Below are 13,765 nucleotides of genomic sequence, written 5' to 3'. Positions count from 1 at the left end.
CACTTGGCTGCTGCGGGTTAGGCGATTCATCTTCAGCCGCCCTACTCCTAGTCATAGTCATTAGGGGTAGGGCAGATGGACTTTCGGTGAGTGATCCGTAAAATACGGCGAAATAAAACGGAAAAGGAATTAAAAGCTCAAAAGTGTTTTTACAACTAGTGTTGCTGCGGTTTCTGGCGAATAAGGCTGTTAAGCTTCGCAGCAAGGTTGTCTTGGCACTCAAAAGGTTCAGAAACGCCAGGTTGTTGGCGATCAACCTGGGCCTCGATGCTCTCGTCCTGATCCAGAAAGTCTTTTGAAACTTGCCCAAAACCCGCTTACCGTTTTGACCTGGCAGAGGAGATCCACTTGAAGTTTAGCGAAACTCTCCGCCTCGGCTGGCGAGAAGAAAAGACTGGTCAATCGCCGTAACAGGTGGAGGAGCAGGAGTGGACGTCGATGATACTTTGACGTCACTCGCTTTCTGATGCTTCCTCTACGCTTTTGTTGTGACCCTTCTTGTAGCGGGCCATAGACCGACTCCAAAGATCGAAAAGAGGCAAGGGACTACCACGTCAACCAAGGACCGTTATTTCTTACAAAGTTCCGCTTCGCAGACACAATGCAGGCGCCCTGGTGCTAAACCGGCTTCTGGAAAGCCCAGCACACAGCGAAGGTTAGGTAAATCCGATCTAGGCGGAGGCAAAGCCCTACGTGGTATTTCCAGGCCACACGGAGTGATAATGTACCCACTTCTTCGAAGTGTGCTCCTCAAAAGCTGCACGTTCGCAACCTAGAGCTTCCAGATGTGGTGGCTCTAATAGTCACAGGTAAACTCGCTTCCCACGATGTGGCCACGAGTAAACCTTTCTTGAACTTGAACCGAAGCTTGACACGGCAAGTGCTACTATGTCACACAAAACCGATACGAAGACCGAAGCTTGAGGGCGCAGTGGCGGGCGCCCGTCGAACACTCTGAGAGGAAGATTGAAATTGAAAAGTGATTGATTGAATCGTTAGTTTGGCGTCGGCTCATTGCTGCCGACAACAGTATTCTGGCGACCTGGACACGCAAACAAGTATCCAGGTCCCATCCTAAAGTCTATCAATCTCAGATCCTAATTCTATCCTGATCTACCAATGAGAATCTACTAATCCAAAACGTGGTTGATCCAAATATGCGACTGCGTCCATAATCAAAAGTCGGCTCGAAAACTTGATTCTTGCACATCCGGATTTTAGCCAATGAGGTCGCATGAACCCATGTTTATGCGTCCCATAATCATGATTATTCTGATATTGACCAGTAGGATAGCATGTAACGAATATAAACCATGCATGTTATTACGCTGCAGCGTAAACAGAAAGGTATGCAATAGCAATTGACGTGGGAGTCCTCTGCCATCTCATTGGCAGACGGACGTCCACGTCACACAATGGGTGGACAGTGCCTCGCTCTGTAGCGTCATTTACCAACGAGAAGAAGGTAGGAAGGCGATCGAGTCTGGCACGCAAGGGGACATTCACGCGAGCTTTATCGAGTACAAGCCCTGTGTTCAGAAAGAACAGTGCCTGTTCAACAGAGCTCACTATCGGAAGAAACAGCGCCGGTATGTAGCTCGAACTTGCGCAAATGTGACAAGCCGCACCAAGAAGTCAAACGCTTGACACGTCGAGCATGCCGCACGCGTGACACACAGCTCACGCAGTCAAGTGGTTAAGATATTCATGTTGCTGCAGATCAGTTTCACTCCGCAGATCGCGTGGCGGCGACGAAACAGATTGTTGACTACCCCTGTAGCCCAGCCGAGATCGTTCTTCCTTCGACCATCTTTCTTTGCCGAAGCCGTCGAAGACTTGTACGGCGTCGATGCACTGATGACTCAGTTACAACCATCTCGCTGCTTCAACGACTCACGCATCGAACTCAGCGGGTCCGGTTCGTAGCCGCGGGCGTGGTCGAAGCGACTGCACAGATCAACTGTGTCTCTGGAGTTCACGCTGCAGCGTCTAGTAATGCAGCATTGTCTTTATAGCACCGTTGTGGGCCTCGAGATGACGTAAGACGTCAAGCTTGTGTGCTGCAGAGAACGAAGCAACTGTGTTTGTTCTCACCTTGCGGCCAAGGCCGCCCGGCAAGCACTTTCTTCCTTTGGGTTGTCTCAGAGCCATCAAATGGCAGAATGAGCTCGGGAGAGGTATTTGGGGCGCTTGTACGCGACAACATAGGTTGCTTCCCGATAGCTCTCACATTGGCTAGATTGGCACTGTATGCGATAACATATAGTATGTGATAACATACGGAATTCGGTACAGGGCGACCGCCTTCCCCGGCCCAAACCTCTCGTTCCAGGCGCACTCGACGCAGATCTACTCGCTCCGTTTTGTTGGAGATGACGCGGACCATTATTCTTTGGTATCAAAAGCTGCAGTCAATGTGTCTGCCAGTACTACGGCAAGCTCTGACAAGATAGCTTATTTTTAATTGATGACAGTGGGAGAGACCAGGACTTTCGCGTGTGGAAGTGGAAGGACATTCTGGCGGCGGTGAAGCACCCGGCAAGCGCCAAGAAGCTGCAGCTAGCGAACGTGGACCACTTGAAGCGGCGCACGCTTGGTTTCCGAGGGGCTCTGCCGCCAGCCTCGGAGGTGAACGATGTGGCTGTGAGCAAGACATCGGAACATTTGTTCCTGGCCGGAGGGACAGCGTCGCGCACGAGTGGGATGTCGCCACGCAGCAGTTCATGCGACAGTTTGAGGGGCACGAAGACTTCTTGCACGCCGTGCGCCACCTGCAGCATTCACAGGAATTGGTGACGGGGTCGGAGGGCGGCACCCTCGGCATCTGGGACGTGCGTCAGGAGAAGAAGATCGAGTTCCTGCGTCCTCAGCCGGCGACGCAATCGTCCTCAGCATCACCGGCCTTGCCGTCGCTGTGGCTTGGAGCTGTTGCTCACGATGAGTCTGAGATGTGGCTGGCATGTGGTGGTGGCAGTTGACGGTCTCCTGGAGGCCGATCGAGTTCTGGTGGGTTCCTTATGTGGCATCTGCCCTCCCGAGTGCCTGTGCACTACACCCAGACGAGTGATGTTCACGACATCGTGTTCCACCACATGGAGCTGCTCAGCGTGGGGATTGATGCCAGTCTGAAGAGGTGGAATCGCAGCTCGGGTCAACTGCTCGCGGCTGCCAGATCGACGTTGCCCTCCTGTCATTTTTGTGTCGTTGACCACGCTACGGATGTCATTGCCGTGGGTGGCGTCGCCCCCGCGATCGACATCTACACGATGCCTGGTGTCGTCAGCTTTTCGCTGGTTGCTGAGAACGAATCGAGCTCTAGCTTGGCGATGTCCATGGGCGTGCAGGGGGGGGTTGCTGCAGCACGGGGCCCACCTTGGGCACTATCACGACTCCCATGCCCATGGCCTGCCGGATCACCAAAATGTTCGAGACGATGCTCACGGCGTCCATGCGGTAGCGGTGCAGCAGCTGCAGACTCACTTCCACCGCCAGCTCTGGCACGCAGTGTAGTGGGCCTACTTTCGCTCACTACTTTAGCTTACACGTTGCGCTACGTGTATGAGGAAGCGTAGGAGTTTATTAATAATTTGAATTAATTATACTTGAGTCCACAAGTATAATATAAATCAAATAAAACACCAAGTAGGTAGTTTAAGGTAAAATGAGAACTGTATTGTTTGTGAATTGATCTTCCTCTAAAATCTGCTAAAAACTGTTTATCATCTATGAAAGGGTTGGCAGCGGCTGGCTGTCAGAGCCCCGCTAATATGCATGTCTCTGATTGGTAGAAAGATGCTACTTTCTACCAATAGGATCTTTTGGGTATGTGTGGACCACTCACTGTGGTGGTCCACTTCAATGTATCCATTGGTGTGTCTTACACCAATGTGAGGAAGTATCTAAAATGTGAGGAAGTATCTAAAAGCTTTAACAGATATTTATCTGTTAAACCATAAGTGACAAATGTTATCGTGCACAAGTGACTGTTGTCACTTGTGTGTGTAACCCCGTTACACGCAGCACTGGTCGTAGTCATGACGCAGCCTCTCGCTCCAGCACGCAGCACAAGTCGTAGCCCATGACGCACCGCTCGCAGAACTCTGGTAGGTGGCTGCGCATACAAAGAGAGCATAACGGTAAGGTTTACGATCCGTTTGGCCACAGGCAGCTCAAAGGGAAGCGGATCTGCTCGCATTCCGGCCTGACGCATGCACCACACGAATACGCACTCAGTTCGGTCGCCACACAGCAGCCGGTCTTCTTGAGCTTGGGCAGCTGGCCCAGCGGCACGCGCTCAACCGGCGTGCACGTCGTGGGGAAGGGCAGCGGCTTGCTGGGCTTCGAGCCTTCTTGCTCTTCTTCTGCTGGTGCTGCACGATGAAGGCAGCGGCCGAGAGCGCTACGACCAGCGGCGTAGTGGTCACTTCGCCCATGGTGGGTAAGGAGGAGCAAGCGGAGCGAGAGTTGCGGCGGTCTGGCGCTAAAGGCGCGGACGGACGCCATTGGCTGGAGGAGACGGGCGCTTTTTGGCGAATGAGCGCGCTGATATTACCGGCTACGTTCACTTCAACTTCGCCCTGGTAGTGCTGCACTGCTGCGCGGCTCCGGGTGCGTGTTGCTGTTTGACACGAATGGTCAATTCGGTGCTGTGTGGAGTGAGGGCAGCTCGCCGGCATTTAATAACAAGGTTTTTGCTTGTCCGAAAGTTGCAAGTGAAGATTTTGCTTTGGTGGTCACTTTATCTTCTCGTATTTTTGTTGTACTGTAGGGGTTGGAATGACTAACCGAACTTACTGAGGGTCCGTGCTGCATATTCCTCTTTGTGCTTAGGCTGGTCCGTACCACCACAACTCTCGTAGAGCTTCCGAGTTATTTGTTCATTTCCGTGACGAGTTTGCACACTATTCACCTATCCTATCACTCGAACCTGTCTACTCTTCCTTCTCTCGTTGGCCTTCCAACTCTCCAATGTGTCTACCTCGGGTAATTAGATAATGTCAAAGAAATCCCTTCCACGGGTGATCTCCCAGCGTTACAGGTCATTGCGTAGGAGGGGCTTCCGTTTGTTTGTTCACTCCCCAACGTTGCTAAGTACGAGAGTACGTTGGAGATGGTGTTTGTGCATTGCACAATGTGCAAAACATACCTGCTTGTTGCAGCGGGATTCTGAGCGAAGTCGATCCAATACGACTTTCCCAAGCTGTTGCGGGTCAGTTGACAGCTCCAACAACACTAGAAATTACAGCAGGCACGATGCATTGCCACGGTTCTGCCTCGATAGCGGACGACGAATCGCTACTTCCAACCATCGCAACGCTTTCCATTCTGAACCAATTCGAGACCAATGTTTCCAACTTTTGTGATGCGTACCTAGCAGCGTGTCCGACTGCGTCCTTGGTCAGCAAACGCATACTCGACGACACCTGCAAGAGGGTGTAGTCTCGCGAGTGTTCATCGGAGTCCGAGGGTCCCGGAATCTACTTCAACGAGAACATTGGGAGGGCCGAGTGTGGCTACGCACAGGAGACGATCGATATGCGCAAAGAGGAGATCGCGGCCGGCTGTAGCTGTGACAAGTGGCTAGGTTGTAAATGGACAGCGAGACACCTTGACACCATTAGGTCTCGTTAATGATTGCGTCTCGTCATAATAGTGACTCTCCTGCCGCAGGAATCCTGCTCGCCGAATCGTAAGTCACCACGCCCAGAGCCTGCAGGTTCTCGGAGTCCTACTACTATCCTTGCTGACTACAGCACGCCTTGGTCGACGATGTAGAGTTGCGTGCATAGTACGTTTCCGCCTGGTACTCCTCGTGGCAATACGGGAACGTGGCGCCGTCCGAGTCTAGACTGAACAGGTCCTTGTAGAACGAGTCTAGGTTGAGCAGGTTCTTGCTCGCGTAGAACGTGACGGACACGCCGAGGATCGTGGAGATGACGATGGTCAGCATGGAGCCTACGCGCTCGTGCATGGGGAGTTTGTTCCAATAGTGCTTGGGGTAGAAGATGAGCGGTAGAGACGGCCGAAGCGCTCGTGAAATTGACGAGGTCGGGGAAGTGGTCGCGCACGAAGATGGAGGCAACCACCAGCAGCGCCAAGATGCACAGACGCAACAGGATGTAGCGCAGCATGTTGAGCTTGCCGCGGTACTCGGCGAACTCGGCCTTGTACTTGACCGCCACCTGGAGGTTTCCGTGTAGTTGCACTCGATGTCCGGGGTCGCTGGCGACGCGACGGGGACGGACGAGAACTTCTCGACGATCTCGACGATCGACAGTGGGTGTATTCTTGTGCGTGTCCAGCCGGAACCGCTCCGCCATGACGATCGTCGAGAAGGCGATCACGATGCGCACGTGCATGAAGAGGTAGGCCATGATGACAACGCCGTGGTTGGGGACAAAGCCCACCACGGACGTCGCCAGGGTATCCACCTGGTTCTTCTTGGCCTTCTTCATGAGCGCCTTGATATTGTCCAAGGCCGTGCTGGTGGGCTGAGGGGGGCTCAACGCGACACCTTCTAAGTCGAGCGGTGCCCCTGCGAGCTGCTTGGAGAGAGGACTTGGACCGCTGGAGAGGGGAGGGGAGACCGGCCGCATAACTACCGGTATGCCTTTCTCCCTCTTCACCGTGCACAGGACCAACATCATCATCGCAAAACAATGGAAACTACAATTTGTGACCAATCGTGAATTTTAACTGTTTCTACCAATTTTCGCAGTGTCAGCTTGTCACACGTCACAAAACTTGATGAGTGACACGTGGACTGTACAGATCACATTTATGTTTTCGTTTTCCTAATCTGCTATCATGTCTGCGGCTCCGACCTGAATAGTTTTGTGTCGTCGGAGCCTCCGACATTGGTGGATGGGGGGGTTAAGTAATCGAGAATGTGTCGCATTGGTGCTCAAGCTTAGCAAGGCACGTACTGCAGCACGCCAAAACAGCAAATATACGCGCGATAATCATCCCGATGGCCTGCAGGACAATTAATATGAGTTGACAGCTCTGATGACAGTAGTAGAAAGCCTTTGAAAGTCCTCCAGTTGAGTTTTATAAAGCTCTCATATATTACACCATTTAGTTGACTCTAAGCAATGTTCTCATTATCGTCCTCCTCGTTGTCACTAGAAAAACACTCCTCTAAAACATCGTCATCTTCCGAGTTCTCTTCAACGGCCAAGGGAACTAGCACATTGGAAGGGGTATGTGCGGCGATTGCGCTGGCCGGGATTTTAGGGCATTGAGTAATGTCGACGTAGCCTCTGTTGCAGTTGATGAATGTTGACATATCGATGTTGTGTGGCGATAGTGACGAACGCTCAGGTGTCAGCATTCGACCAGCAGTACCAAAGTCACGTTCTATCTGCGCTGACAACGCAGGCACAGCAAACAGAATCTTGGCTACCGGTGGGAGGAAACGATGCGTATGAGATGCTGCCTCTCGGCGTCAATACGAAAGTACCGACTCAGCTTTCCCGTTATCTGCCAGACGAAGCGAACTTGGTGTCGCCATCCACAGTCGTAGCTCTTTCACCACGCTGCTGTCATGGACATTCTGCTGCTCATCACTGACCATATGCTGTGAGACGACCGAGTCGTCAAATAGCTCCATTAAATCTTCAGAGAAGACAACGTTGGGAAGAACTGGGGGAGGCGTCTCGTGCCGCGGAGGTTCTGTAGCAACTGTTTGCGTCAGTGCCATTATCTTGGTGACAGCGTTTTTCACCTTCCAAAGTTGACCTCACCATCTCCCTTGTGAGACGTCCCTTTTGGAGTGCACAGGAGGCCAACATCTTTGAGAATGCTGTCCAGGTTCTTGACGTTTGGGTGAAGGAGTAGTTGGATCGCAAACAAATATAGACACTGAACAATTTTCGAATACCAAGAGAAGAACACACGCTGGAATTCTTCTTGGAGCTTCAAGCGCGTATCCCGTGCCAATTCAGTAAGCTGATCTAGTCGAAAGTACATCTTCCGCTCCTTCGTGGGTCCATAGTCGCGAAGCACCTTGTCACGGTAAAGAGTGGAGCGCCGAAGATTTAGCAAAGTCAAAAGTACATCAACATGGGTGGCAGATTCATATTGAGCCCTTGTATTTAGTAGCGTGATTGGCTCGAGCAACGACAACAATTGGGTGAGGTTGTCATAGTCATTAGCCAAAGGAAAAGCACATAGAGGCATCTTCCCTTCACCATCTGCTAGGGCAAGACGCTCCTCGTACCAACTCACGAAAGGTGCCCACAGGGCTAAAATGCGGTGAACCACACGCGTAAGCCCCAGCAATCGGTGCGTGCGATATTCTAGCAGCTGCTGTGGCGCCTAGTCACCGCCGCATTCCATCTCGCACAACTCCACGAACAAGGACCCAGTCACTTCGACATATTTTGTCTGATATACAGTCTCAACACTTGATCAGAGCTGTCGTAGCTCGATTTTTGGATTTGCTGGCGTTGCTGACCATCCCAGAAGTTTTCGTTGTGGCAGCACTCGACCTGTGCGGTATGGACCACTCACAGTTGAGCTGCAAGCCTTTGGTCATCATCCATTTAACGTCAGGACCCGCATCACTTGTAGCTCCAAACAAGTCCGCCCTAGTCAAACCAAAATCGATTAAAGTCCGATCATCCACCGCCGAAATCGCGCACGGATTCCGCCGGACCTTTCATTGTAGCTCGGGTTGAAGTGTCGGGTGCCGAGCAGGGTAGACTTGAACGCGCACTGCTTGTTGATAAAATACAACCAGAGACCCAAAACCGTGGCTCCCTTGCCTTTTGGAGTCCAAAAGTCCGGAACAATAGTGAATGTCGCTGCGTGCCCGACTCGATTGTCATGGATTTCACGACAGATGGTACTTTTTGATGATGCATATAGCTCGACCGTGGAATGAACGATAACTTTTGCGTTAACAGCAGCGTGCATACCGTCTTTTATTACAAGCTCTCGGATCGAGATGGACTCTTCGTACTCCGCCATACGGTATGGCAGATTGTTGTTGATGATCCGAAGAGTTTCGAGCAGAACGTAAACGCGTGTTGGGTCATCACTGAACATATGAGAGTGCCGGACCCGATCCAATTCCTAATCCCGCCCACGCTTTTTCTCCAACTCGCCCGTCGTCTTGTCCGACACTACTGCACGGGCTTCACGCAGATGCTTCGCCGCTCTAGATATTTTCCCTGTTGATAACGGGTAAAACACATCATCTCTCGATCGACAGGCCTCAGATGCGAGACACATCCAGACGGCGGGAACTCCGGCGTCCACGAAAGTGGCAGGCAGCGCTGGTGCCTCTGCGATTCGAACCCCACACGAAAAGATGAGCGATTTCTCGCTGCGTCTAGGAGGGAGGACCACAAATCCAGTAGAGGTTGAAAGTTGGTGATCGCGTCTTTGACTGTAGGGTGTACACTGGACATCCCGAGCGTGGGGGGGGGGGCTACTGTGGCGTTTGGTGCAAATGGAGTTGTGAAGCAGGGAAGAGTGGATACGATCTCAAGCCAAAATAAGTCTCACACGAACTGATGACAGGCGCATCGTGGAAGCATTTGGACGAAGTGGCAGGAGGCCTACCCTGGGGACAGACCAATGCGCCTTGCGCGCTGCTGCGATCTTGATACGATATTAAAACCTCCAATATGACGACTCAACACCACGAATTAGTTGTGCTTTTGGTTTGGCCATTTCACGGTAATTGGAGCAGTTTGAACCCATCCTAGACCTCGACAGGGTGAGCCCCGGACCCGCGGCAAAGTACGAAACTAGCGTTCAGGACACGGAGTGGGGGAGGCGGTTGTTACGTCTCGCTTTTTTTGCGGCTGCTCGTTGGAGACGGTATAGCGATCGATGAGTTGGGTCTGGAGCACAAAGAGACTGTAAACCGGTAATATCGTCTCCGTTTTCCTCGTCTCGTCCTAGGGGTGCTATTCTACTTGCGACCCCAGCATCGAGATTTGCGATAGGTGGCGTATTGTATCAATTGCAGAAGACCGCTTCGGGCCAAAAGGAACTCGAGCAGAACATCGCGTTCTGCGGTAGAAAATGAAAGTCGCAGAAGTCAACTATCTCACGCATGAGCAGAAAATGTTGGCCATTATCCACTGCTTAAACATTTGGAGAGTGTACCCCAAGATGGAGGTTGTACTGTCGAAACGGATCATCACTCACTCGAGCGCGTCTTGACGCAGAATATCATCAACCGACGAATATACAGGGGGTACGATCTATTTGCAGAGTTCAATTTGCGTTTTAGGTATATCCCTTGCTTGACTAATACCGTGGCGGACGCGTTGAGTCGTCGCCCAAACTTCCAGATCGACTTCGAACAGCAGAAACAAAAGCAAACATATGCAGTCTCACGGCTCAAGCCGCTCACGCTGTTACCATTGATCAGGAGGGCGCAATGCCGAGCGGGGTGGACCCAAGCAACCCTGAAGCACGAAAACTCGAACAAGTTAAAGTACGATCCGGACTAAATGCTTGTATATTACTGCAAAAATGTGATATAGTTTGTCAAACGCCTCTCGCTCAGCCCATCTCTCGACTACCCGTGACTCCCTTCTATCCAAAATCAAGTGTTCTGTGGTAAACGTGGGTGCGATTTGGCACTGGCTCCCAAATTGATGGCGAACGTACTTTAGCTGGCTAGTGATCTCAGTTTCACTCTCCGATCCCAGTTGGGACTTTGGTGAATTTAGCTTGCGCAATGGCGTTGCAGGAGTGATTCAGTGGTATGGTGGTATTCTGGAAGAGTATGTGGTGTGTGGAGTCTGTGTGCAACATAGAGTTCGCTGGCGACCCCAGTGTTGGCGGGTGTAACAAAGGACGTGCACACTCGTGATACTGGAATCGCAACCGTGGAGCAACCATTTGTGAGGAGTGCACAGCAGTTGCCTAGCGTCTGCTAACACCCTCGCCTCCCAGTATGGTGTGACGAACCCAGTAATTGCTTTGCTGATCCCAGTGTCAAGCTGTGACTTCGGAGTCGGTAGATGAGATGCCAAGTGCGTGTGCTCGGGTTATTGATAACAGAGTCATGAAACTGATATGTGTGGAGAGTGCAAGCAGTGAGTTGAATGTCTGTGATCAACCTCGGATCCCAGTGTGATACGATGAGCTCAGTATGACGCCTCGGATTCCAGTTCACGCTGCAAGCTTTAGTGCGGTTTCTCGGATCCCAGTGACGATTCTGAGATCTCGGCGCTCGTTGCGAGGTTGAGTATGGATTGGTCGATTCCAGATCGGTATGGTTGATCCCAGTATTGAGTGAAGCATTTGGGATCCCAGTTCTCGGGATGGGCCTGTGTATGGTGTGATGGATTCCAGATTGGCATGGCTGATCCAGTGTCACGTGGTGATCCAGGTGTCGTGACTTGCATCCCAGCGTGATCACTCAGATCTCGAAGTACGGTGCCGGTATGGGTATAGCATGGCGGGTCTCAGCTTGAAGTGATTGATCCCGGTGCCAAGTGCCCGGTTCCAGTGTGGCAGCCCAGATGTCAGACGGATGTGCGGTCGTGTACCCTGGGTTGGCGTTCCGGATTTCAGTGTCGACGATGGATCCCGGTGTTTGCGATTCCAGTGTGTGATCCCGAGTCCCGGATTGTCTGGTGTGGACTACCCCTATTTTGCTGGATACTTCGTGTGGGCGACGAGATACGGTCGGGGATCTGCCGAAAATAATCGGAGCAATCGGCTCTGGACGAAGAGTCGACGTGGGTCCAAACCAGATCTGACGTGAGTACAACTCAGCTTTGCGTGCCCCGCGACCTCGGATGACCTCACATCGGCGGGCCTATCGGAGTGCCGGAGCTTGCTGAAGGCACTCCGCGCCAAACTCAGGTCCCGCATTATGGCCAATCCGAGGATAATGAGACGCTCGGCATGATTAGACGTTCGGGCTGCTCCGGCTTTCAGCCAATCCCGAGATGGGTCGAAGAGTGGGATGATTAGACACACCCGGCCCTTTCAGCCAACCCTGGGATGATGAAACGCTCACATTGATTAGACGCGCAGTCAGTCACTTCACTTTGTAGCTATTTGACGCGGAGCGGCGCCCTGGCGCCGGTAGGTCTCCGTTTGCATGTGTTAATTATATAATCCGAGTTTGATTTGCCTCCAAGGACGTGAGAGAGTGCTATGCATTCGCAAAGGGCACAATCGGCACAAGGCCAAGCGCGCGCCAGTTCAAAGACTTACTCCAAACAAATTCAAGTTCGCCAATTAAGTTGTTTTCGGATATATTTTCGTTATTGGTTTGGTTGGTGTGCGCCTCACTTATCAATTGACTGGCTTCGATTGGACTGCTGGTGATGCTTCATATTCGGGTCGAAGGTGATCGGCTCTGAGGTTTCAGGCAGAGCGACGCATCGTGATAGTGATTTGCGAGCGTTGCTGGGAAATTCGTGTGGGTTGGATCCCAGGATAGTGGTTCCTGGGTCCAGATTTTAATTTGCCCAAGTCGGCGTGGTGCGCGGTTGCCCCCAGAGTGGAGACGCAGAACTCTGGGATTGGCAGACTCATTCCTAGTCAACTTTTCTCTGGCTCCTTCGGATCAAGCAGCGAGTGCAGATCCAGTTGGCGGTTCTCACTCAGTCTGAACCGCCCCAAGGAAGTGGAGGGACTGGAGCGACTCGAAGCCGGCGTCGCTGGAAAAGTGGAGGCTGTTAAGAGACTCGAGGGTCTGAGAAGAAGTAGGCAAGAAGTGTTTGTGGATCGTCACGTTCATATATTCAAGGAAAATCCAGGGGCATTTCGGATTCGAGCGGACACGTGCAGACTGGGATCTACTGGGCCAGGGCCAAGCTTCGCTCAAGTGGATTTGGATATTTCTGGGATCAAGCAGCAGCTGGTGTAGCCGACCCACACCTGGGCCCACAGCGTAGCTCCCGTCAAGGACTACCCAAGGGATTACAAGCGAGGGAACACATACGCCCTCCCGACGCGGTCCGGTCGTCAAGTGACTCCGGGATCGCGCACTCTAGTTCTGGAATCCCTGGGTTTTGAACCTGGGATTCTGGGATCTGAGTTTGCGATTTCTGGAAGGCGCGTCACCACAAAAACAGACGGGTCGAGGCGAATTTCAATTCCGTCCAACGACGTTGAAATGAGGAACACAATTCTCTGGGAGTATCGCGATATTCTTACATCTTGGCATCCTGGTATCGAGAAGACCATTGAGGAAATCCAGTCGCGATATTAGTGGAAGCAGATGCACAAAACTATCAGAGAATACATTGCTACGTGCGAGTCGTGCCAGCGAAATAAGCGGCGTACCGAAAAACCTCCTGGGTTATTGCACCCCTTACAGGGCGCTGGACTTCCATTGGAATCGATTTTATGACCGGTCTCCCCGCTACGACAGCGAAGCACGACACCATCCTCGTAATTTTAGATCGGCTCACGAAAAGGCCGCATTTGAGACCGCGTCAAACAAAACAAATTGCTTACGAATCGAAGTATGAATCGCGATTTAACCGCATGAATCGAAAGAACATTGTCTTGTGCTTCGTTTAAGCTATTGATCGTTATAAATTGTTTAGAACTCGTGGGGTTACATTGGTCGAAAAAACAATCTTCATTTGCGGCCCCCTGAAATGCGGGACTTTATTTGGGGCGCGTGACCGCAATATTTTTCAATTTTAGCATATTGTATGTTATCAGAAACCTTTTGAAAAAAAAACAATCGAATTAGATTTGTTTTTCGCTTTCTGCGAGTGTTTTTAAATTTTAAATTTTTGATGTACGAATTTTGATTGGTCAACTTTAC

General features: G+C 51.7%; 2 protein-coding genes across 2 annotated transcripts; one reads left to right on the top strand and one right to left on the bottom strand.

Moving 5' to 3' along the window:
• Nucleotides 1–2,034: 2,034 nt before the first annotated feature.
• Nucleotides 2,035–2,978, top strand: IUM83_01726 (THO complex subunit 6; the record flags this gene model as incomplete). The annotated part of the gene is made up of 3 exons (XM_067925600.1): nt 2,035–2,039; nt 2,475–2,643; nt 2,718–2,978. The coding sequence occupies 3 exons, from the start codon at nt 2,035–2,037 to the stop codon at nt 2,976–2,978; spliced, it is 435 nt and encodes a 144-aa protein (XP_067801153.1).
• A 2,756-nt stretch (nt 2,979–5,734) lies between these two features.
• IUM83_01725 (Amino acid/auxin permease-like protein) lies at nt 5,735–6,455 on the bottom strand (the record flags this gene model as incomplete). The annotated part of the gene is made up of 2 exons (XM_067925599.1): nt 5,735–5,962; nt 6,045–6,455. 2 exons carry the CDS (start codon nt 6,453–6,455, stop codon nt 5,735–5,737), a joined length of 639 nt encoding a protein of 212 aa, XP_067800832.1.
• Nucleotides 6,456–13,765: the final 7,310 nt, after the last annotated feature.

Source organism: Phytophthora cinnamomi (assembly GCF_018691715.1).
Source record: "Phytophthora cinnamomi strain GKB4 chromosome Unknown Contig0, whole genome shotgun sequence".
Lineage (NCBI taxonomy): Eukaryota > Oomycota > Peronosporomycetes > Peronosporales > Peronosporaceae > Phytophthora > Phytophthora cinnamomi.
Note: the sequence above shows the minus strand (reverse complement) of the source record. Positions and strands in the feature narration are given on the sequence as shown.